Source organism: Canis aureus, chromosome 8 (assembly GCF_053574225.1).
Source record: "Canis aureus isolate CA01 chromosome 8, VMU_Caureus_v.1.0, whole genome shotgun sequence".
Classification (NCBI taxonomy): domain Eukaryota; kingdom Metazoa; phylum Chordata; class Mammalia; order Carnivora; family Canidae; genus Canis; species Canis aureus.
The window spans coordinates 20546962-20569120 of record NC_135618.1 but is presented as its reverse complement, the minus strand read 5'-3'; the positions used below and the strand labels follow the sequence as shown (position 1 = coordinate 20569120).

General features: G+C 39.5%; 1 protein-coding gene across 5 annotated transcripts in view; it reads left to right on the top strand.

Moving 5' to 3' along the window:
- The window catches only part of TGFBR3 (transforming growth factor beta receptor 3), a 194706-nt gene that overhangs the window by 2125 nt on the left and 170422 nt on the right, over positions 1-22159 (top strand). For 4 of the 5 annotated variants that reach the window (XM_077905403.1, XM_077905401.1, XM_077905399.1 and 1 more), the window contains exon 2: positions 20404-20571. In XM_077905403.1, the coding sequence (XP_077761529.1) occupies positions 20484-20571 (88 nt within the window). In that variant the 5' untranslated portion in view covers positions 20404-20483. Of the gene's footprint in view, positions 1-1762; positions 1782-20403; positions 20572-22159 lie in introns of those variants that run through there. The other variant, XM_077905400.1, reaches the window with a different exon arrangement.

The following is a 22159-nucleotide window of genomic DNA, read 5'->3' as shown; positions in this document are numbered from 1 at the left end:
TTACATGGCAGCTTTGCTTAACAACTGTTGATCTAGCTCATGTTTTTAAAATTTTTTTTTTTATTTATTTTTTATTTATTTATGATAGGCACACAGTGAGAGAGACAGGCAGAGACACAGGCAGAGGAAGAAGCAGGCTCCGTGCACCAGGAGCCTGACGTGGGATTCGATCCTGGGTCTCCAGGATCACGCCCTGGGCCAAAGGCAGGCGCTAAACCGCTGCGCCACCCAGGGATCCCTAGCTCATGTTTTTAAATATAAAAATCACCAACTTACTTTTGAACCCCAGCACTTCAAAGGCAACCCCTGGGGAATTTATTGTTATTTTGAATATTAGCCAATAGGGGGAGTCTAACACACTATTGATGTCTATCAGGCACTTTTAAACCAGTTTTTAGGGTGTTAAGCATACATTTCAGAAATGGAAAATATTACGGCTTTATCTAGCAAAATCACCAAGTTGCTTTCTGAGTTTATGGTGGAAAACTAGGTTTAGTTTCAACTGATTACTATAAGAATGACTTTGAGGATCAGGCCTGTATATTGGATATATGTCAAGAACTTTCTGGTAACTGGACAGGTATTAAATACACATGCATGTAGTTTTTTCCATTTGTTTCTCTTAAGAAGTGAATGTAAGATAATTTTGTACACTTGAATAATATTTCAAGTTATCCAAGAGAACTGGGAGTCCAAAGAGATCCATTGTTCATCCTTTTGTAATGATCCTCATTTGTCTTTGGTAGACAAAATTGGATGTAGTGAATTTGTTCACAGGGAGGTTGGTACACTTACAATCCTATCATTATCATTCTTCATTAACATCTTCCAAATGCAAGACAATGAGAGATTGTTATCCCGAGTAAGAGCAATTCTAGGCATTCTTTAGAGGCTTATATTTTAGTAAACAGTAATAGTTCAGAAGTATCATATTTGTTTAGAAGTGTGATGTGTCTATAACACTCATTCTTGTCAATATAATATAAACATTAAGAATTAACATGCTTGGAAAAACAGTGATACTGAGTTTTAAAAAAGGTTTTCAGTCTTTGCTTGCAGTTTTTATAGGCTAGTTTCCTTGTTTCTTGTGTATCAGGTAGTTTTGACTTTATTTCATTTAACAACCTAGGGTCATATGGATCCTTTTTAAAAATAACTTTCAAATTTAGTCCCTTCTTTCTCAATCTCAGCATTGCAAAAGCTACTTCAGGGGAGCATTTTACTTAGGTTTTAATTTAGTCTTCCATACTCTAATGTAGTTTATACTCAGTGGGCAAACATTTTAATTTAGTCTTCCATGCTCTAATGTAGTTTATACTCAGTGGGCAAACACTTTTCAGCCCCCTACTCCTAATAGGATTCTGATTCCTGGTCTTGGAGTTCAGCAAATGAGCTGTCCTCTTTCAAACCTCTGATAGCAGGGGGCCAAGATGCCTTAAGGCTTCCTACGGCTTTGTCTTGGAAAGTCTTTATAGATTGACAAAATTGATTTGCTTAAAAGAAGGTATTGTCCTATTCCTTTTAAGCCTCAAAGGAATTATTAATCTTTGCCTTTTGAATGCAAACTTAGTCGCTTCTTGTAAAAGTCAGGTGACTTTCTAAAAGGCAGAATCTGAGCCTAAGGGACGGGGGACCTCAGATATCCTTTTGAGCTTGGTATTAAGAAGGTGATCACTATTGACTTCTTTAGTGCCTAAGGGATCATCAATTTCCTGGGATGATAAATCTGGGAAGATCTGACTTTACATTTTAGTTTAACAACAGAATTTAGAGGATGACTGGTAAGTACTAATATTGCTGTAACATTTTTTTTCTGGGTTTATATGCTGTCATCTTTTTGAATTGCCCCTATTCTTGATAATCCATCTTGAAAATGTGTGTGTGTGTGTTTAAGATTTTTATTTATTCATGAGAGACAGAGAGAGAGAGAGAGAGAGAGGCAGAGACACAGGCAGAGGGAAAAGCAGGCTCCATGCAGGGATCCCAATGTGGGACTCGATCCTGGGACTCCAGGATCACGCTCTGGGCGGAAGGCTGGCGCTCAACTGCTGAACCACCCAGGCGTCCCCAAATATTTTTTTGTTGTTGTTGCTATTGGACAAAAACTAATTATAATTGTCAGGTTCATTAGTTAATGAGGACAGTTTTCTTTTATCTTTTTTTGCTCTTCACAGCTATTTGAGACATGATTTTATCACTTTTATTTTGTACCTTGGAGCATTTTTCCTTGTTTTTAACTTTTGAAATCTTGAAACTTAAAAAAAGTATTAACTGCCTTTTGAAATTTGCGTAACTCAAGTAAGTAAATGTGTTTAAGGATCTTTAACTTATAAGTAATCTTGTATCACCTCTAGGAATATAGACAGTTTGGAATGTAGAAGAGCAAATATAGGTTATATGAAAAGCTAGCCTTCCACAAATTACAGCCTTTAACAATTTCTGTGAGAGCTTGTGTGGCTTTGAAAGAAAATTACTGCACTAAGATCCATGGCAGTAATTTCTCTGGTTCCACATCTTTAGAGTTAACACTTGGAATGATAACATTGTCTCTTTGTAGCATTTCATAAAACACAAGCTATTGCTAATTTGTTTGGTTTCCAGTCAAGCTGAAATAAATCCACACAGCTTGGAAGGACTTTATAAAAAATGATCTAGGTCCATTTCCTGGGATCTGTCCCTTTCTAGATTTCTTGTTTTATATCTTTTGAAATAGAACATTTGTTTGGTAAGTGACATTGAGCTTTATTTTCTCTGTTTGCAAAGTCCTTGCTTAAGATTTAGTACAGATTTCTGAGCATTTTTTTCCTTCTTTCAGAGAGAGTAATGATTTTTATCTCTCAACCAAGAAGTGTGCAATGTTTAGTGTTTGAAACAACATTTGTAAACATTCTGCATGAGGCCGTTCTGATTTGAACGTCATGCGTTTTTTATTCTTTAGTTTTCTAGGCCAACCATCAAGACTCAATAAAAGGATAAAAAAAATAATTGGGTCTATTAGTAAAAAAACTTAATAAGAAGATAACTCAGGGCATACTTACAATGCATGGTACCTTTTTAAATTGGGATTATTCCTGAAGGTCTGAAATAAGAGTCTTAGCCATCTTGATATGTCCTGCTTAAGGTGATAGAGGAAAAAGAAGATTAACACCTACATTTGTGCCGAAAGCTTTTTCAAGTCTGGCAAGAGGACTCTGAATTAGAGTAGAGTGTGGCAAAGTTCATTTTTAGGATTTATTTTTTTATTTTATTTTTTTTAAGATTTTATTTATTTGTCAGAGAGAGAGAGAGAGAGAGCCCACAAGCAGGGGGAGCGGCAGGCAGAGGGAGAAGTAGGCTCCCTGCTGAGCATGGAGCCTAATGTGGGGCTGGATCCCAAGACCCTGGGATCTTGACCTGAGCTGAAGGCAGACGCTTAAATGATTGAGCCACACAGGTGTCCCAATTTCTAGGATTTAATGTTAAGTTGTTGCCATAGTAATATTTTAGAATTAAATCTAAAATGTTATCTCTGTCCTTACTTTATGAAAAAGGATGGTAATTCAGAAGCATATACTCTCCCCATCTCTTGGACACTGAATTCTGGGAGGGGGGGGTGCATCCGAGTTGGGTGCTGTTTGCAGAGGAAGAAGCACCTGCTTGTTTGTCCTTATAAGTATATAATTCATTTCCCTGTACATGCTGAAGGTGTGGATTTTGTGTGAAATTGCAGGTGGAACATATGTAAAAACAAATTTAAGTTGATTAGTCCTTGAAAAAATGATCTTTAGAAAACAGTCTTTACAGATACTGCTAGTCCTTGGGCTTTCCTGTTAATTGGGTTGCCCTGGGAGAAGGTCTGCAGTTTTACAGGTATGATGGCTAATCGCTATTGATGGGTAAGAACACCAAATTGATCAGGTGGACGGTCCAGTGTAACTTTGGATTTCTTTTTTTAATTCTTATTTACTATTTTATTAATGGAATCTTGATGAATTACTTAATTTCAATTTAGTGTGTGAAAAGACTCCCTTTGGGGAGTATGGTTCTGTTAGCATTTTTAGTGATTTATGTGTTTTGACAGTATGCCATTGGTCTTTGGATGCAAAAATACACTGCTGCCTATTTGCAAACTTCATTTCATAATTAACTGATGATTGCTGGAGCAGAATGTGCTTTATTTTTCATAATTGGGAGGTCATTTTAAGTGAAATACTTAGATTCCAATCTCAAAGCTCTGTGTTCATGTTATACCCTAAGTACTGTTGTGCGACACTGCCTGTGTTGAGTTATCTCTCTTCTATTTTTCCTTTAAAATAAAACATACCCAAACACAAAACTCTCTTCTGAGTGTCCATAAAAAAAATAAACGTCTCATTTTGTCATATTAGACTTTGTGCAGTTGGCTGGCAAATTAACTTCAACTTTGAGGGAAAGCACCAGTGACTCATTATGTACGTTTTGCATTAATTACATTGTAAGGTCTTCCCTATCTGTGTGGGAGAAGTTTCTGATCTTCTAAATGGGCATGTTTACTATTGCTGGTCTATCTCTTTTTGTCAAAGCCTTTCTGAGCAGACAGACATCCCTTAGTATTATTATTCTTCTGTCTTTATAGAGATTGTTACTTGTCGTGTATGCATAATATACCATCTGAATCATGAAAAAATTATTTAGGGTAACAACGGACTTTGTGAAGACACACCTTTTTCTTTTGTTTCCATCTTATTCATCCATTACAATCATTGCACAACCATTGGATGCATCATGTTTTTGGAGCCAGGGGAAGGATGACCTACTTGATACATTTTGTGTGTGAGTGTGTGTGTGTGTGTGTGTGTGTGTGTGTGTTTATGCCTTTTTCAGTTTGTGGCATCTTCGTTTTATTATTACAGTGGTTGCTTTCTACCATATTCAAGATTTTAATTTCATTCAGTGTGTGGGCGAATAAAGTTTCCTGTAGAACCAGTCCTACTAAATTCTTCAAAAAAGTTCTAGAAAGTATCCCATTTAGATACCTTGCTGGGTGTAGGGCTTTTGGTAATGTTCGAATGGGAGATAATTGAACACAAAGCAGGATTCTGTTTTGCTTAACCACGGAGAAAAAAGAAGGTAGCATCTAATTCATTAGGACAAAATTCACTCTTGTGTAATAATGAGGCATTTAACTGTTTTCTTTGGAATTAAGATATATTTCAAGTAGGTATATAGGTAAAAGATTTGCAAAAGAAACTTTGCTAAGGCTGAGGTTCTGTAGTTGGCAATTCCTGTAACCCCGAAGATCCTGTTCTCTGAAGCCAGGAAAAAGCAGTCTTTTTCCAATTATATATCACAAAAATAGGGAAATTAAGCCAAGAAAAATGATCATTTGGGGGTTGGGTTGCTTTTTTGTGGAGGGTAAAGGAGAAAGTACTCTAGTTGCACATTTAAAAAAAATCTGTTAGTCTTTCAAATTTTTGGCTTTCAAATTTTTCTCAATTTTTACCTTTCTCACAATTTCTATATTGGAAATTAAGAATAAATTTGGGATTAAAAAATTCCTTCTTCAGCTTCTTTTTGTTTCTCAGAGAACAAATAGAAGAGTTGTCAGGCAGTTTCTGCTGACACTGGCTTGGTGTTTTTGGTAGAGCCTTTTCCAGTCTGAGTGGTGTCAGGTTATGGACTCCCAACATCATACCAGGTAGTCAGTGCTGTGGTTTTTTGGTTATACTTTGACTCTACTTGATTGGGCATGCGGTCCCTGCTGCTGCTCTGTTGGTGAAGAGAGACTAGGGATGCTGGTGTGAGAAGCCTAACTGGAAGCTGAATGGTGTGTGGGTGCATATGGTGTCCTCAGCACTTGTCAGAAGCACCTAGCCTTTCTGAATGCCTGTGGCTAGTTTCAGGATTAGTGGTCCTGTGAGACCCAGGTGTTAACTAAGAAATCTCCTTTCTGCTGCCAGAAGATCACCCCCAGCAGATCTTAGTTCCTGTTTCTCACACCTTACACCTCCACAGAGTATTGAATAAAACTTTCCTAATGGTACAGAACCTCTGGTAATGATGTTGTCTGTTGGGGGCCAGTGGTGTTTGGCTATTGGCTCATTTCTTCTCACCTCCGTGAAACTCCTCAGCCAGCTGCAGGCAGGCTCCCACACCCGCCATACCAAGACGTCCAAGGTGCTAGAAAAGGTGCAAGGTGCAAAATTCATGCTTGCTTCCTGTCAGCATCGCTGCTGCCCTCTCTCTCCGGGGCCTTTGCCCTTTGCTGCTTAACTCTTGTCTTTTCCCTGAGTTTTATCATCTTGGTTTCCCTGGAGTTACTGCTTCTGATTTTCCCCTTACCTTCCCCATCTCTCTTCGGGTTTCTTTTCCAGTGCCTGATCCTTAGGTGTTGGCATTCTCCAAGGTTCTATATTTTCCCTTTCCCTTCTCTTCTCAGTTTACATTTAGTCGCTTATGTTTCCATGCCTCGGTGGCCACGTCTCTGCCAGTAACTTCCAGTTTTATATTTCATACCCAGATTCCCAGCAGCTACCTGTTTGCTCTGTAGGTCTTTCTGTTAAAACCAAGTCCCAAACCCAACCTACTCTTTCTCTGTGGTCCCCAGTCTCCATCCTTCATTTCCTCTGTCAGTAAATTGCACCAGTTACCAAGCCAGGAGCCTCAGACACACTAAACTACTTCTGCTTCTTCCCTGAGCTAACACCAGTCCCACGGAGCTTACCTTTAGCCCATCTCAGCTGACCTTCTTTTCCTCATTTCCAAATCAGCATCTCACTTGCCCTACTGCATGGCTTCTCCAGTTGGCTTTTCCTGGCCTCAGCATCTCCCATCTCCAATTATTCATTCATTTTGGTTGGTACCTTCTAAAACACAGATCTATTTTCATTTCTTACATTTTAAAAGTCACTGCTGTTCCATTGTCCTTGGCAAGAGATGTCCAGTTGTTAATAAAGTAGCTTCAGACTACTTTTTCTAGCCATTTCTCTTTCTACTTCTCCCTGAACCTCACTATGCTCATACCAGAGTCCTTATGGTTTCTAGAACATACCACATGCTCTCAGGCTCCATTGCTTTTGTACTTGTCTCTCCTTTCCCTTCTCTGGTGATCTCTTGCTTACTCATCCAGGGTATCTATCTCTCTTGTCAGGTCTGTGATGAGGCTATACATAGGTCTTCCCGGTAGTGGGTTGGTTGCTTCTTCCCTTTGGCTTACTGGACTTCTCCTGCTACCTCCTGAGAACTCTTTTTTTTTTTTTTTTTTTTTCTCTCTCTCTCTGCCAGATTGTAGACTTTGCTGGAGCAGGATGGAGTCTCATCATCTTTGTATCCTGAAAGTGTGTCAGGAGTTTGGCTTATAATCTGTATTGTCAAAATGAATTCTTCAACTCTATTCTACTTCAGTTAAAGATCTGGGGAGAGGTGAAGTTTACAATAGATAGAAACTGTAACTATATAGAAAATGCAAAGGAAATAAACTCAGAATCATAGAGCTTAGGGTTATAGTGGGAGTTAGAAATAATCTTCTTTAAGTCCCCCTAAAGATGAGAACAGCCAGGTATGGGGAGGTTAGGTGGCCTGCCCACGATCATATAGCTGGAGAGTAGTTCCTTCTTTATTTCTCTGCAATATACTCTACCCAAAAGCCAGAATGGCTTTGAAAACAACTAAATTAGGACCTGTCATTCCTCTGCTTAAAACACTAATGTTCCTATCTTTCTCAGAGTAAAAGCCAGAATCCTTACAATGATCTGTAAAGCCACACACAACTAACTGTGACTCCCTTGGCAATTATCTCTTCGATCTCACTCCTGTGCTCTCTGATTCACTCACCGTGCTCCAGCTGCCTGGCCTACTTGCTGTTCCCAGAGCATGCCAGACATGCTGTCTCAGGGCCTTTGCATATGTTTTTGTTGCTTGGAATGTTTTTCTCTTAGATATCTACAAAGCTCACTTCCTGTAGGTCCTTACCCCAAACGAAACAAACCAAACCAAAGACCCCAAGTATTTCCTTTCCCTCTTCTCTGCTTTGTTTTCTTAGCATGTATCTATATCTCATATACAATTATATATTTTGTTTACAGTTTGTCTCCTTTGACTAGAAGGTAAGTTCACCAGGGCAGGGATTTTTATGTTTTGTTCCCTATTGATTGAATCCCTGTATCTGGAGCATTGCTGGCATGGAGCAGGCACTTGATAAATATTTGTTAGATGAATAAATGAATGAGAAGATTTTGTGGATTTCTTTTTTTTTTTTAATTTAATTTTATCTATTTATTCATTAGAGACATACAGAGAGAGGTAGAGACACAGAGGGAGAAGCAGGCTCCTTGCAGGGAGCCTGATGTGGGACTCAATCTTGCTACCGGGATCACACCCTGAGCTGAAGGCAGACACAACCGCTGAGCCACCCAGGCGTCCCTGTTTTGTGGATTTCTTATAGCTCCAGTTAAATGTAGGCTTATGGTATTACAAAGGGAAAACAATCAGATCTGTCTGGAAGGAGGAGAATCTGATGTTTAAAAAGCCTCATTTGAGACCTGTCATACTAGAACAGTGACCTCTTTTTAATTGATTGAAAACGGCAACCATGGTCTCCAGCCTTACAAGTGGTTTGGGAAGACTCCCAGTTTACCTCTCACAGGCTTGGGCTTGTGGTGGTTTCTCTCTGCCTGTGATTTGCCCTTTAACCCATTGGGCTGCACAAATGAAAAGTAAACATAGCATTAAAGAGAAGAGCAGGGGGAGAGGGTATAGGGCAGAGGAGCAGAATTTCCCCGCGGCCCTGACATCTTCCCTTGGCCCTGGGCCCATCCACTGGGCCACTCACCGTACCTTCCTGAGTTGCTTCAGGGCTGTGCTCTAAGGAATAGTCTGGAGACTGCCAGGCCAGATGACTTGAATTTTGCTTTGATGTTCGAATTTCTTTGAAAAGAAACATTCAGTTTAGGCCAAAAGGACAATGGAGAAAGGGTTTTTTAAAATTAAATTTGTCTTAATTTTGAAGAGAAGCTTTAACCCTTCTCAAGACAAGAATGTAGTTGAAATTAGCATGTGCTTCTATCAGTGATGCTAGTGAGGAGTCGGGCCTGGTGAGATCTGTTTTATGAAGCCAGTGACTTAAATCCAAGGGACAATAAATTATAGTTCTGAAGAAGCATCTGATTCTTGGGGATAGGGATGATGTTGAATAAAGAGCATAATTTGCATTAGTGTAACGGTCAACTCCTGCTCTTCTTTGTGATAACATCAGTGTGGGTCCTATGAGTCCTCCTCATCAGGACAGGAAGCCTACCGAAGGAAGTCGAAGGCTTAGGAGGAAGTTATTGGCCATGTACTAAGCTAACAGCAGATTTAACCCTTGGATTCCACACTATCAAATTGAAAACAAATGGTCTTGAACGGAGATGTTATCAATGACCTAGTTAAAAATCATAGCCACCATTTCCTGAAACCTGAGAACATACTAGGTAATCAGTGCTTTACGTGTTATTAATTAACTTATTTCTAATAACAATCCCATCAGGGAAATAGAATCATTATTTCTACTTTATAGCAGAGACTTGGAGGTATTTAGTAAGCTGCGCACAGCTACGCTGCTAGGAAGAGGCAGAGCAGGGATTTGAACCTCGGTAGGCAGGGGAGCAGGGTAGGGGGTCGGAGGTCCCCATGCTTTCTGCTGTCCTGTTGCCGTGTGTAGTCTGCTCTGAGAACACACCAAGCATGTACTTTCTGCAGGGCCTTTACACTTGCTGTCTCCACTGTTTGGGATGCTTTTCCTTCACAGGTTGGTCTTTCGCTCACTCTTGTGCTCAAATGCCACTTCATCTGAGAGGCCCTCTAAAAGCTTTCTGGTAACCAGTTCCACTTTGTGTGTGTGTGTGTGTGTGTGTGTGTGAGGGAGGGTCCTTCCCTCACACCACCAATTCTGACACTAGTTTAGTCCCATGAGACTGCCCTCTACTTGATGGGTCACAAGCCCAGGTTGCAGAATGGAGGTTCCCACAACCCTCTCTTTGGGTTTGATTAATTGCTAGAAAAGCTCACAGAACTCAGAAAAAACATTTTACTTACTAGATTGCTGGTTTCTTATAAAAGAATATGACTCAGGAACAGCCAATTGTAAGAGATGCAAGATGTAAGAGGCAAAGTGTGGAAAAAGGGCATGGAACTTCCATGCCACTGGGCAAGCCACTCTCCCAGTCTCTACATATTTACCAACATGGCATGGCAGCTAGCTCTCCAAACCCCATCCTTTTTTTTTTTTTTTTTTTACAGAGTCTCTGTTACATAGGCAGGATTGATTAAATCTTTGGCCATTGGCAATTGAGTCAACCTCTAGCTCCTCTCTGAAAAGGACCTGAAAGGTCCAACCCTCTAATGACCTGGTTGGTCCTTCTGGTAAGCAGCCTGATCCTGAGGTGGGGTCCAGAGGTTACCTTGATAACACATCAAAAGACATCTTTTATTCCTGTCATCACTTAGGGAATTCTGAGGATTTTAGGAACTTTGGCCCAGAAGTAGGGACGAAGACCAAATATATATTTCTTGTTATAAATCACAATATCACACTTCCATGACCACCCTATCTAAAATAACATCCTTCCTCTCAGCACTCTTTCTCCTTAAGTTGCTTTATTTTTCTTTCATAGGACTTCCGTCACTTGACACATTATGAATTTGTTGTCTGTCTCCCCCACAAGAAGGTAAACTCCATGAAAACAGTGTCATGCTTAGTTTACTGCTGTGTCCCCAGCTTCCTGAACAAGGACCTGGCACGTGGTAGGTGCCAATAAATGTTTATTGAGTGAATGAATGAAGAAAAATAAACCTTCTAATTGAGGGACGCCTGGGTGGCTCAGCAGTTGAGTGCCTGCCTTCGGCCCAGGGTGTAATCCTGGAGACCCGGGATCGAGTCCCACATTGGTCTCCCTGCATGGAGCCTGCTTCTCCCTCTGCCTGTGTCTTTGCCTCTTTGTGTGTCTCTCATGAATAAATAAATAAAATCTTTAAAAACGACAACACAATGCTAATTGATCCTTGCCTCCCTGATTTCAAAACACAACAACTTATCTCGGGTCTGATTGAATCAGACCTGCCCACTACCTAGAAGGTGACCATCTGTGCCAGGCCTGATTGGCATCTGTGGAGGAGGAGCTCCTGTTTGTAGTGGTAAGAAAATCAGACAGACCTGGGTTCAAAACCTGGTGCCAGAACTTATTGGGGTTGTTGAGTGTCTTGAAGCCTCACTTTTCTCTCTACAGAGTCAAGGATATCTGTCTTCTTGGGTTGTTGAGATGATGAAATAAGAAATTTGAAAAACGCCTTGGGTGCTCAGTAGGTGGTAGCTGAGATATTTTGTGGGGTCGGAAGAGGAAAGCAGGGTGTTAGCCTGTAAAGGAAGGGGAATGTGGAATAAAAACACTAACAACCACAGAATAATTACAAAGCAGTATGTGGACAAGTCTTGGCCGTGCTACTAACTAGCTGGGTAACGATGGGCCAGTCACTGAGCCTTTCTAATTCCTGGTTTGCTAATCTGTAAAATTAGAGGGCTGGAGTGGATGTTCTCTATTTCTGACATTCTGGGTCAGCCCTGAGTAGAAGATAACATCGAACAAATTATACACAAAATGTTAAGGAGAACTGTGTTCACAGTGGGTAGGATTAATCAGAATGGTTTTTAGAATGAGGTGAGGGGAATGAGTAGAGTTCATGGAGTTTGAGGAATATAATAGAAATGGCAGATTTTTTTTAAAGGTTATTTATTTGAGAGAGAGAGAGAGAGAGCATGCACATGATGGGACACAAGGAGGGAGAAGCAGACTCCCCGCTGAGCAGGGAGCCCCCATGTGGGGCTTGATCCCAGGACCTTGGGGTCAGGACCTGAGCTAAAGGCAGATGCTTAACTGACTGAGCCACCCAGGTGCCCCAAAAATGGCAGTTTTGATAGAATGGGCAGATCTGACAAAATTCAGGTTTTGTGTGTACCTACATTGCTCAGAAAATAATGATTCAAATATTTTTTGTTTGTGGGGCACCTGGGTGGTTCAGTTAAGTGTCTGCTTTTGGCTAGGTCATGATCCCAGATCGTGGGATCAAGTCCCACGTGGTGTGTGTGCGTGTGTGTGTGTGTGTGTGTGTGGTGGGGTGGGGGGCTTCCTGCTCAGTGGGGACTCTGCTTCTTTCTCTCCCTCTGCCTGCTGCTCCCCCTGCTTGTGCTCGTTCTCTCTCTGTCAAAGAAATAAATCTTAAAAAAATTTTTGTTTATATAAGTTATGTATTTTTTGAAAAAGATTTTATTTATTTATTCATGAGAGACACAGAGAGAGAGAGAGAGGCAGAGACACAGGCCGAAGGAGAAGCAGGATCCCTGCAGGGAGCCCGACAGTGGGACTGGATCCCGGGTCTCCAGGACCATGCCCTAGGCCGAAGGTGGCGCTAAACCGCTGAGCCCCCCGGGCTGCCCTTTAAGTTATATAATAAAAATAGCTACAGTAGTATTAGTTTTTTTTTTTCTTTTTTGCACTTAGGGTGTCAAATTGAATGTTTTTCTGAGAATACTTTCCAGTTTCCTTAAGTCATTCATACTAGCCGTGACCTATTTCAGATTTCCACAAGTGTATTAGTTGTTAGTCCATATAATGTCAATTATAAGTAAGGTATAGAATAAAAGATTTTCTTGTTTAAACTCTTCATATTACAGATGAAGAAATTAAAGCCCAGAATGGAATGACTTGTCTAAGCTTGTAAAACATGTTGATGCCAGAACTCCTGTATCTTTTTTTTTTTTTTTTCAGAACTCCTGTATCTTTGAAGATCCCCGAGATACAGGTTCTTTCTCATGTATAGCTCTTATTTGTTGGTTTATCATTTATTATTGAGAAATATTTGGATAATTCACCATCCTTTCATTCTTCCAACTGTAATATACACGATCGTGTTTTATACTTGTTACCTATTATGGTACCCTCATTGGTAGCTGATTACATGCCAAATAGGTAGACCACTACTGCTACCAGGTAGACTGAGATCCTTCTTTCTAGAGTGAACAGATGTAGGAATGCCATACCTGGAAGGAAATAATCACATAAGCATAAGAATGCAGAGGATGAGGTGAGTCTTAAGTAGGCAGTATCTAGCAATCCTGGGAAGGTTATTTTTTTTTCCCAAAGATATTATTTATTTTTTCATGAGAGACAGAGAGAGGCAGAGACACAGGCAGAGGGAGAAGCAGGCTCCATGCAGGGAGCCCGATGTGGGACTCGATTCCGGGTCTCCAGGATCACGCCCTGGACTGCAGGTGGCGCTAAACTGCTGAGCGCACACCCCCCCCCCACCCCCCTCCGCCGCTGCCCAGGTTTTGGTTTTTATACTTGATTATACTTGACAGCAGTGGGTGACCATTGAAGGGTTTCAATTCTTAATGTTTCACATGCCTCGGCTGCTGAGCCCTCTCTTTACCAAATAATATGTTAAATAGTTGAAATGTTATCTATTGAGGGATTACCCTCATTTAAGAGGCCCATAATGTTATATTGGAAGTCAGTGAGAGAAAAAATAAGTGCTTAATTGCCATTAGCAGAATAGTCTATTGCTGAAGTGTTTATTCTGAATTCATGTATTTGCAGAATCCTTGTGAATATAAATAATCCTGTGACTAAAATATTTTAGTAAATTACTGTGTATTGTACAAAATAGCCTAATGGAGGTCTAATAGATGTAGCTTTCCCAAAGTTTTTTTTAATGGCTTAGCGCTTGCTAGGGCCTAAAGCATGATGATTGGTGTCCTGAGGATATTCAGATGTGCTGACTTTTGCTGGAATAATTGCAGCTTCGTGATTTAATGAGCGCTTTTGGTGATAGCTGATTCCTCACTCCAGGCAGCTTGGTTGGTGGTGGTGCCAGGCTGAGTTCCTCAGCCTCCGGCTAAGGCCCTGAAGCTAATTTGGGAATCGAAAGGTAGAACTGAGGAGGGCCAGGCAGCCAGATCCCTGTAACTTATACCAGGGTTGTTGAGACAGTAGCTTTACCACCTTTTCAGAATAGCTTTGCAATATTATGACTATTTTTAGGGTTAGTTTCATCTTAAAAATGAAGAAACAGGGGGTGGGGGGCACCTGGATAGCTCGGTCAGTTAAGGGAAGGTTAAGCATCTTGCTCTTCATTTTGGCTCAGGTCATGATCCAGCCCCAGGGCAGGTAGGGCTCCCTGCTCAGCCGGGAACTTGCTCCTCCCTCAACTCCTCTTCCTGCTCTGGATTGCATTCTCTCTCTCAAATAAAGAAATAATTTTTTTTTTTTTAAGATTTTATTTATTTTTTCGTGAGACACAGAGAGAGAGGCAGGGATAGTCAGAGGCTCCCTATGGGGACCTGATACAGGACTCGATCCTGGGACCCTGGGGTCATGACCTGAGCCAAAGGCAGACACTCAACCGCTGAACCACCCAGGTGCCCCAAGAAATAAAATCTTAAAAAAAAAAAAGTCTGGGAATCCATTCTGATCTAAACCTGTTTTCTTGTCTGATCTGCTATAAGAGGTTTTTGTTTGTTTGTTTGTTTGTTTTAAATAATCTTTATACCCAATGTGGGTCTCAAACTTCAAACTCTGGGATCAAGAGTTGGCTTTACCAACTGAGCCAGGCAGGCACCCCTTTGCTGTAAGAATCTCAGTGTATCTTCCATGCTCTCTGGACTCCCTTCAGTCTGTTCTCCATAGGGTACTCAAGAAAATCTTTATTAATTTTTTATTGATTTTTAAAAATTTTTTTCCAGTTATATTAAAATATAATTAACACAAAGGATTGTGTAAGCTTAAGGTGTAAAACATAATGTTACATATGTATGTATAGCAAAATGATCACCACAATAAGTTTATTTAACATCTATCACCACACTTACAGACTTTTTTTTTCTTGTGATGGGAACTTTTAAGATTTAGTCTTAGCAACTTTCAGATATATAATACAATATTGTTAACATATTGTCATATGTTACATTATATCCCCAGGACTTATCTTGTAGCTGATATTTATACATTTTGACCACCTTCCCCCTCTCCCCCCACTCCCCCTTAGCCCTGGCAACCACCAGTCTATTCTTTCTTTTTTAGATTTTACATACAAGTGAGCTCATAAACTACTTGTCTTTCTCTGCTTGATTTATTTCACTTTGCATAATGCCCATGAGGTCTATCCATGTTGTTGGAAATGCAGGATTTCCTTTTTTTTTTTTTTTTGAGGCTGAATAGTATTCTACTGTGTATATTATATATATATACTGTGTTTTCTTTATCCATTCCTCTGTTGATAGATACTTAGGTTGTTTCCAGGTTTTGACTGGAACATAGGAGTGCAGGTATTTCTTCAGCATGATTTCTTTTCTTTTGGATGTATACCCAGAAGTGGAGTTGCTAGGTCATATAGTAATTCTATTTTTAACTTTTTGAGAAATCTCCGTATACATAGTACCTGTACCAGGAAAAAAATTTTTTTTTTTTTTTTGGAGTAGCTTCTATACCCAACATGGGGCTTGAACTCATGATCCTAAGCTCAAGAGTCACATGCTCTAACCTACTGAGCCAGCCAGGAGCCCCTGTACTAGGGAAATCTTAACCTAATAGATCCCACCACTTACCTGCTTAACTCTTTCTTGAACCTTATTTGTCTCCTTTCCCTTTTGGCTTTGCAGCCTTGCTCCCTCCAGTGTCAGGGACCTGTTACAGTTCCTCCAACTGTACTGTCATCCCTCACCCTTTTAAGCTTCTACTTATCCTTCAGGTTATGGGTACTTTTCCTTTAGAGCTCTTATCATAGTGTCTAATTACAAATTTGTGAGTATTGGTCTGTTTATCCCATCAAACTTTGAGCCCATGATGACAAAGAACATGTATCTTTGCTTGGCCATTATATCCCCATTGCCTGGCATGGAGTAAGCAATAACTAAAGACTTACTAAAGGAAGAAATGAAGCTTAGGAAATTAAATATCTTGCCTAATGTAACAAGTGGTGTTACTTCTAGACTATAAGCTTCATAAGGGCAGGATTTTTGGCACCTTTTTTCATCCTCGGCATCTTCAACAGTGCCTGGTTTATAGTAGTAAATATTTGTTGAATATTGTGTTTGAATGTGAGTCCAAAGATTTCTTTTAAAAATTTTTTTAATTTTAATTTTTTTTAAAGATTTATTTATTTTAGAGAGAGTGAGATGAGGGGAAGGGAGAGAAGTTTAAGCAGACTCCACACTGAACATGGAGCCCAATGTGTGGCTCAGTGTCATGACCCTGAGATCACGACCTAAGCTAAAACCCAAGAATTGGATGCTTAACTGTGCCACCTACGTGTCTTGATTCCAAAGATTTCTTATCCAAATCTAAGACTTTTCCCCTTATGCCAAATCTGTCTGAAAATAGGGATTTGGAATTACCAGTTTCTCTTTATGGTAGAGAAATCTGAGAGTTACTGTTGTGATTCAGTAAGGTGGCTTTGCTTTTTCTGTATACAGGTCTTAAAGGGCATCCAAATGTCATTAGACAAACAACAGTATCTGTTCTACATCCTGTATACCCCCTTTTTACGGGCTGCCAAGTTAGATATTGATGTCATCCATCCTGCCTGTTTTCTAAATCCCCTGAATAACATGTTGAATAACCATCAGAACAATTCCTCTACCAGCTTTTATTTAACTGTTTGCAGACTTAACAATATATTTCTCTCTCCAAAATTCACTTACATGTCAGACCAGAAACATTTTAATGATCTGTTAAAAAATAATTTCATGTTTAAGGTACCAGAAACTCAGGTGTTATTTACTATCTGAGTTTAGGGGATGGCAATTTTTTTACTGCATTCAGTATATCTCCATCTTGAAGATCTTCAAATTTGTTGAATATTTTCCTAATTGGGGGCTGAAGAGTCTTAGTGTTCAGATATGACATCGCACAGTTTGTGCTTCATTTTAGCCTTTGCATTTTCAGAGAACTTGGAGTCATACAGCATTACCAAGCATTCTTTGTTATAGTTGCCACATATAGTCCCGAAGTCAAGTCACAGTTTGTGATCAGTAGTGATTTGTGCAGAGGGTATATGTCCACATGGAAGTTCCATTGTCTGATGGCAGCCCTAGCAGACTTCTCCTTCTCTTGGGAAATCTGTTCTGAAAATTGAGAATTGAGAGGGAGAAAATGGTTCCTTGTTTGTAGTGACAAATCTGGATCTGGGAGGGAGACCCTGTCATGGGAAGACCTGATTTCTAGTCTTGACACTGCCATATTACTTTGAGCAAGTGCTGGGCTTGGAGTTTGGGTTCCTTTTCATCAGTGGAATCATGTTAATCTCTTCTAGCTTTAAAAGCTGTTATTTATCTGTAGCATGCCAATTCCTTTATTTTTTATTTTTTATTTTTTAAATTTTTATTTATTTATGATAGTCACACACACAGAGAGAGAGAGAGAGAGAGAGAGAGAGAGGCAGGGACACAGGCAGAAGGAGAAGCAGGCTCCATGCACCGGGAGCCCGATGTGGGATTTGATCCTGGGTCTCCAGGATCGCGCCCTGGGCCAAAGACAGGCGCTAAACCGCTGAGCCACCCCAGGGATCCCTGCCAATTCCTTTAATTGAGAAATTGATCTACTCCAAGTTACATTCTGATTTTAAATAATTTTGTGTATAGCTGGCTGGGTTAGACTTGTAAGGGGAAGTTAGTAATTTCTCTCGCTGGCTTTTAGCCTATTGCCAGACATCATTTTACCATTTATCTCTGAGATAAAGAGATGCCGTTTAAAAAAAAACCCAACCAACCAGGGAATACTGTTCCCAACCAGTTCCTTTTGAATATTGGTTTAACCCATGATGGTTTTCATTTGGGGAGGGAATTTTATTTTATTTTATTTTTTTTAAGTTAATCCTGCTCCTTACCTGTGCACGCTATCTGATCACTAGAGAATATGGGGCAAAACACTCTGTTTAATGGCCTCAGAAATAGACCTGGAGGAACTCTGAAATGAGAAGAATTAGTGTGAAATTTGTGTGCACGCATGCATTTTAAGTCCATTAGGCTCCCAGATTCTTTTCTGTTCATTTGTAGGTACCAAAAGTACTGATACCCTTTGAACTGGGCAAAATGACTTACACAATGGACCCCAAATTGTTATTTCAAGATCACAGAGTACCTTATTTATATTTCTAAAGGAAGCATTTAGTTTAAAAAGTCCAAAGATACTCAGGGAGTTTAGAAACCCAGGGTGGGAGTCCCTGCTGTTTGCAAATTGAGTATGATATATATAACCTTAGAGAAAAAAGAAAGAGTTTGTATTTATTTCCTCAGTTTTATTTCAGATTAACAAAGCTGGGAGCCTCGATCATCCAACATTCTTCTAGTTGTATATTAAGGTGCAGGTCTTGGCCAAAGTTGGAGTTCCACAGAATGGGAACGACATGCTTCCCTTTTTATTCTCCTCCGCCTTAGGATCCTGTCACCACATTGAGAAGATTAGACAAAAACTCTTTGCAGTTTATTTTCTTTTTGCACAAGTTACATTATGGAGGGACTTTTAAGCTAAAAGAAGAAAAACTCCCTCTTTGTTAGAAGCAGCACAGTGTGTAGTTTCAACTTGTCTTTGACTTCCTCGGAGATGTTTTAAGATCCGGTGTAAACTTGCTGTGGTTTGCCTTTGGGCATCAAACTGTTTAGCTTGGCTCTGTTATATCTGTAATTGCTGCATTTTAATAATTGCCCAATATTCTTGTCAGCAATTTGCAGTCTATATTTTTAATAGAACCTTTTGCCTTTCTTTCCACAGGTTCATTCAGACCTGGTTTAAGCCCCTGGATTAATGCTCACAGTCCCACAGACCCTCTGCAGCTGCGGGCAGGGGGTGACACAAGCTCATTAAATATTCCCACAAGCCGCGTGCTGGGTATAGTTTATGTGCTCTATAAAAATCCTCTGGGAAGCCATCTTCTTCTGAGATCTCCTTACAGGGTTTTGCTTTATGAAATTTGCTTTTAGCATTTGCTGAAATAGCATATTCTTTTGGAGAGAGTTTTCCTTATCAATCCATTCAGGAAATTTAATTTTTTGAAGGGAAAAAATAGGGTCAAATTCTCTTTGCTGTCACTGACTTTTTTTTTTAAAGACTTTATTTGAGAGAGAGAAAGCATGAGTAGGGGAAGGGATAGAGGGGGAGGGAGAGAGAATCAACCAGACTCTGTGCTGAGTGTGAGTCCCCAATAAGGGGCTCGATCTCACAACCCTGAGATCATCACCTAAGCTGAAACCAAGAATGGAACGTTTAACCAACTGAGCCAGCCAGGCACCCTGTGAAGGCATTTAAAAGCCATTTTAAATGTCTTTTCCTTAACATTTGATGCAGTAAACTAAGACCACTTAATTAGAAACTCATTTTGCCATTGTTTTTTATATTTTTGTATTGCGTCTACGAGTACCCAAACTGGCTTTGTCTCTGAAGGTAGCAAGCCGGTTCTGTAGATCGTTTCCCAGGTGAGGGTAACAAGACTGCAGTCCCTAGCTATTTAAGATAGTTCCTGGAAACTTCATGATCTTGCCTGGCTCAGCGCCTAGATGGGATGGGGTCTTTGTGCTTTTAGCCAGTTGTTGGATAACTTCTTTTCCTGATAAGAAGGAATCATGCTCTTACACAGTGCCTGGAACATAGTGGGTGCTCAATAAATGTTTGTCAAATTGAACATCTTCTGTGGGTTGTACCAGGGTCAGGAATATAGGGCTGGAAAATATACGTGGTGTGTCTAGATGAGGTAATCTTTAGGGCCATAGGAGAGATATTCACGTTTAAGCAAATCAGCATAAAACTTGTCATTCAAGCCTCTGGATAAGCATAAGGTTAGAAGTACCTCTGGATCCTCTGGTCCAGTTACCAGAGTCTTAACTGTGGTTGAGAGACAGGGAAGACTTTTCTCCTGTTAAAATGCTGGCAAACAGTTGAAATGAGATCTTTCCCTTTTGATTGTTCTTTATTTTTCAGGTTGATTCTAAGTATTTTAACTTGATCCTTGTGATGACTCCATCATTATAACATTAGATTGAGTTTGATTAGAGTTGTTTGTGTTTCTTTGTTGACACTTGGAAGTTCATGTAGCAAGTGTCATTGATTACTTTGGTGCCACAACATAACTGGTAATGTTCTATTATAGGTGAACCTTGATTTTCTTCTGTATTCATGAACATTTTATATAAAGCCAAAGATTTAAAGTATCAAAAATAAGGATTTCTTTACAAAAGTATTTGCTTTAAAAATCTTTATTAGGTAACTAGCACCCCTAGTTCAGTTTACTCGAGTGTTGTCTAGGCATCTTTTCAGATAAATTTATCTTAGACTTTTTAGAGATTCTTCATTTCTCTTTACTGTGTATTTTTGAAAAGTTTCTGCATTAAGTTTTCTTTTTGAAATATGTTTATTTTTACAGGCAACTTGAAAATTGGAAAGGATTTTTAAGGCTGCTTCTGATTTGCAAAGACTATCTACATCTGAGGCTGAAGTGACTGAATGGGGCACACTTTTGGAGAAATCAAAATGACTTCTCATTATGTAATTGCTGTGTTTGCCCTGATGAGTTCCTGTGTAGCCACTACAGGTGAGTTGCAGAATATAGATTGCATGTTCTTGTATTCTTTCGGATATATTTTCTTCAGTCTCTTTAGTTCAGAAAAATTTAGATGTTTTGAAAAATATGTTTATGCAAAATGTGAGTATTTCTGTTCTTCAGGGAAATAAAATATTTGACTACAGATTACATGTATGTTTGTCTATGTTCTATTTTACTAGGCTGGTGCTAGATATTCCAGTATCAGTGACATTACTAAATAATACTGACTAAACCTCAGTATTGAGATGGGTAGAGAACAAATATGCTGATGTGTAATCCCACTTAATTTTGTTCCATGCATAGATTACATTTATTTTCTCTCCCTAAATAAGAATTTCAAGAAAGCCTTTTTGTTCTTTATCAGAAAATAAATAGGTCTTCTACTTAGAGGTGACACTCTTGGCATAGGATACTTAGGAAGTATTCATTTTACCTATTTAGATATTTTAAGGTGTAACTTTAAAAAAATACAGAACTGTGCTTTCTGGAGGCAATCAGAGTATGAGATTGGAGATAAGAAGCAAAAGACTGGGTTGGAACATTGTTGCTTAAGTAAGAATATCTCATCCCCTACATCAACATCTTGATGTTCCCAGTCAGGGTTGCTTAACAAATTTGGAAGCTTAATTTGCTCTATTTTGTGGTAATTTGCTTTGTGTCTATTACATAATAAGCCACATGAAAGAATTTGTTGGACCAGTCCTGTAAACTGGCTGGTGTCAACAAGAAACATATTGACCTGAAAAATGATTAGCCTCTTGGTTTTGGCTATTGAATTCACATACAGATGAGATGCTAGTGATGATAATGATTGCCACTTATTGAGTGTGTCACCACAGCCAAGCATGGGCCTAAATAATTACAGAATATAACAATGAATAAGGATATTCTTATTTTGTGAGCTCACTTAATCCCAACTCTGAGGTAGGTAGATTATTTTTCCCATTTTACAGATGATGAGATGAGAGATTAGATGATGTGCACAGAGTCATGTGGCTGGGAAGTGGAGGAGCCAAGTTTTACATCTGCACTCTTAATGTCTGTGCTGTACTGAAGAAGCCACTAACAAGCAGTTAAGTCTCTGAGTCATTAGTAGGCACAGGCTGAGTGAAAGCCAGTTTGCAGAGCATGGTTTATGGGATTGGACAGCAAAATGTCCCCCTTGTTGCAAATATCTTGAGAGAAAGTTGGTAATTGTTTTGTTTTATTTTTTAAATGCCAGTGTGAATTTGAACTGTCCATTCTCTGTCAGCAGTTTCATTTTGTCTCATGATTGAAGAGTTATTTGTTTTTTAGCCTCTGTATTAAATCTGATCTTAATTAAAATCTCATTGAAAAGTTACAGCAAAAAAAGATGAGGGGGGGGGAGAGAGAGAGAGAGAGAGAGAGAGAGAAATGGCTTGATGGAAAATGTGCTATTTTGATGACGAGGTATTATCATACCTCATAGGTTTGAGGCAGAATTTTCTGCTTTCATTGATGCCTGAGATAGACTAAAAAACAACTGAAGAAGGTACTTTATGGGAAAGTGGTGAGTTTGATGGCTCTGTATACCCTTGATGTATTAGATAGTGAA